Consider the following 2844-nt stretch of genomic DNA (forward strand, 5'->3'; position numbering starts at 1 on the left):
TTAGCTATGTCTTCCTCCTTTATCCTGATCTGGTGGTAATCTGATCGCAAATTGATCTTGGAGAACACTGTTGCACCCTTCACTTGATCGAAAAGTTCATCAATCCGAGGTAGAGGATACATGTTTTTGATTGTAAGCTTGTTCAGCTGACGATAATTTATACACATGCGAAGGGTTCTGTCTTTTTTCTTGACGAATAACACTGGGAGTCCCCACGGAGACACACTAGGGCGAATATAGTTTTTATCTAGCAGTTCTTGTAATTGCATTTTTAACTCTGTCAACTCAGGTACACTCATTCTATAGGGCACTCGCTATACCAGTGCCGCCCCTGGTACCAATTCGATGGTAAAGTCTATATCCTTCTTAGGCGGTAGTCCGGGAATCTCTTCCGGAAACACATCAGCAAATTCTTGTATCACAGGAATGTTGTCCAACGCGGCTATTTTATCTTTCGAGTTGGCATAGCCCACTTGAATAGCATAAATCTGACACCCCTTCCTAATGCATTTCGCTAACCAGGATGCAGTTATTGGTTGAACCTGTACTAGCCGTTTAATTCCTTGCATTTCCTGCCTTGCTCCATGTTCATCCCTATAATAAATAGTTTTTGTTTTGCAGTTGACCAATGACCAGTGCTTTTCTAACCAGTCCATACCGATCAGAACATCGTATGAACCGAGGGGAAGCACATTTAAATCTGCCATTACTGGCTGCCATGCTATTTTCAGAGAGCAGTTATTGACTTTCGCAAGCACCCGCCTCTTGGCCCCCATAGCCAACTGTACTAGCCACGGATTCTTGAATTTAACAGGTTGTAGTTTACAATGTTCTACCACCTTAGGACTAATATAACTTAGAGTGGCTCCAGGATCAATTAAAACAGCTACAGTAAGGCCTGAGATTTTACCTTCGAATTCCAACATGGTCGGTTGGTACTCCACCTGACGATCGTCCAGGGCTGCATTAATCCTCGGTAAGCTACGTCCTACGTGACCGACTATTGATGCTTCATGGATTTGGGATAATTGTTCGGTTCCCTTTCGCTACGGACAATTTTTGATGTAGTGAGACCCTCCACAACCCCAACACTGTACTGGAGGTCTTGTTGTCCCATCGCTGTCCAATCTTGCAGGCTGTTCACCGACTCTGGACTCACTAGTTGGCTTGGATTTGAATGAGTTTTTCTGTATAGTTCTGTTGTTCTGCCCCTTGTCAACTCCCTTGTTTCCTCCACTACAATTTCCTTTACTGTTTCCAGCGGGCTTATTACCTCTTTTATCATTCCATCTTCTACTTGAAACTTCTCCTTTCTGTTTACTCTGCTGGTAACAAATCTTGGCTTTACAGATGGCTTTTTCCATTGTCTTTGGATTGTCAAACTCAATCCTTTCCCGCATATACAGGGGTAAACTACTAACAAATTTTTGCACCTTAGCTTTTTCCTCTCTAATATAAGGCACATAACGTAACAAGGAAGTAAAACGGGTGACAAATTCGTCCATGGTCTGCTGCCCAAACCGGAAGTCATGGAATTCCCTTGCCTTTTCGTCGTAAAAATGCTCGGTCAGGTATCTTTCTTTGAAGTACTTTTGAAATTTCTCCCAAGTGATGGTCTGTTCGCTTACTCCCTTTATGATCTTAACTTCTTCACACCACTGGGTGGCTTTTCCCTACAGTTGGAAAATGGCCAGCCGTGCCTTAAGGTTGTGATCGTATTCGTATAACTGGAAATATTTGTTCATATTAATTAACCATGCCTCAGCTGCTTCCTCATGTTCCCCATCGAAGTGCGGCAGTTTAATCTTACGGAACTATCCTTGCAACTCTATCCGTTGCCTTTTTGAGGTCTGTTGTTCAGATGCATTATCAGATTGTTCCTCCCTCTCTTCGGACCCTTCAAGTTCTGTATGGTGGTTCTGTTCTTCTGAAATTCTCTGTTGTTCCGCACTGGGATTAGCTGGCGGCTGGTTCTGTCTATCAGACAGGCTTTTTATAATTCTCTCTTTTTCCATTGTCAGTCATGCATTATCTTCACATAACCGTGTCATTTCATTTTTCAATTCCTGCACTGTCTCCAAAATAACCTGGTTTGTGTTGCGAGCTTCCTCTCCGAGCTGTACCCATAGCTTGGGATTACTCTCAGGGCCAGGTACAGGTCCCTGACCCATTGCATACCTGCGCGACGCACTGTCCCCTCTTCTCATACTGTCAGTCTTCCGGTTTCCTGTCCTTAACATGAGAAAATTAATTCAACACACTAACTATTTCTTTTTCTTTGAACTGCTCAAATAGGGACAAAAGAAAAATAAATAAATAAATAAATTGTATGTGCTACTCTCTGTTTCGTTTCTTCAATTTTTTGTATGGGCTATTTACTATTTCAAATTTCAATTCCCAGAGGCCTCAGTTTTGTAACCTGGCTCCGATACCACTTGTAATGTCTCTATCATAAAATAAAAAAATTCTTTTACCTGGTATTACCACAGTATGACTGTAATCCCTGTCTGGTCAATTACCGTAGTAATTATTGCTCCGACCATTTCTACCGTTTTCTGGGCAACCAAATCATGGACTCCCTAGTGGTAATAAAGACTAGGTCATGTCAATTCATAGTTCATTCACCTAATTCACCTTGGGAAAATAACACCCCTGCTACCCACGAACAACAATGTGTGACTTAGATTGACATGTGGCATTTGTTATTAATTAAATACTGAGCTTGTACGCCTGGTGTAATTATCACTGCTTTGCGTTGTACATGTCACGAGTAGGCTTGATCATCGCAGCTACCATCCTTAGGCTTTTCATCAGATCGACAAACATCATGGGGGTTTACAGATC

The 2844-nt window shown here is 42.2% G+C and overlaps 1 protein-coding gene across 1 annotated transcript; it reads right to left on the reverse strand.

Annotated features, from left to right (window-relative positions):
* Positions 1-314: 314 nt before the first annotated feature.
* LOC149149498 (uncharacterized) lies at positions 315-776 on the reverse strand. The gene has a single exon (XM_089442501.1). It carries the CDS (start codon positions 774-776, stop codon positions 315-317), a length of 462 nt encoding a protein of 153 aa, XP_089298627.1.
* Positions 777-2844: the final 2068 nt, after the last annotated feature.

This window comes from Pinus tabuliformis, chromosome 9 (genome assembly GCF_031772625.1).
Source record: "Pinus tabuliformis cultivar Carrire ecotype Pingquan chromosome 9, CPIR1, whole genome shotgun sequence".
Taxonomy (NCBI): Eukaryota; Viridiplantae; Streptophyta; class Pinopsida; order Pinales; family Pinaceae; genus Pinus; species Pinus tabuliformis.

Bases quoted from the DNA above. Each gene is read 5' to 3' on its own strand.
- LOC149149498 (XM_089442501.1), bottom strand. From the start codon at position 776: ATGGGGGCCAAGAGGCGGGTGCTTGCGAAAGTCAATAACTGCTCTCTG.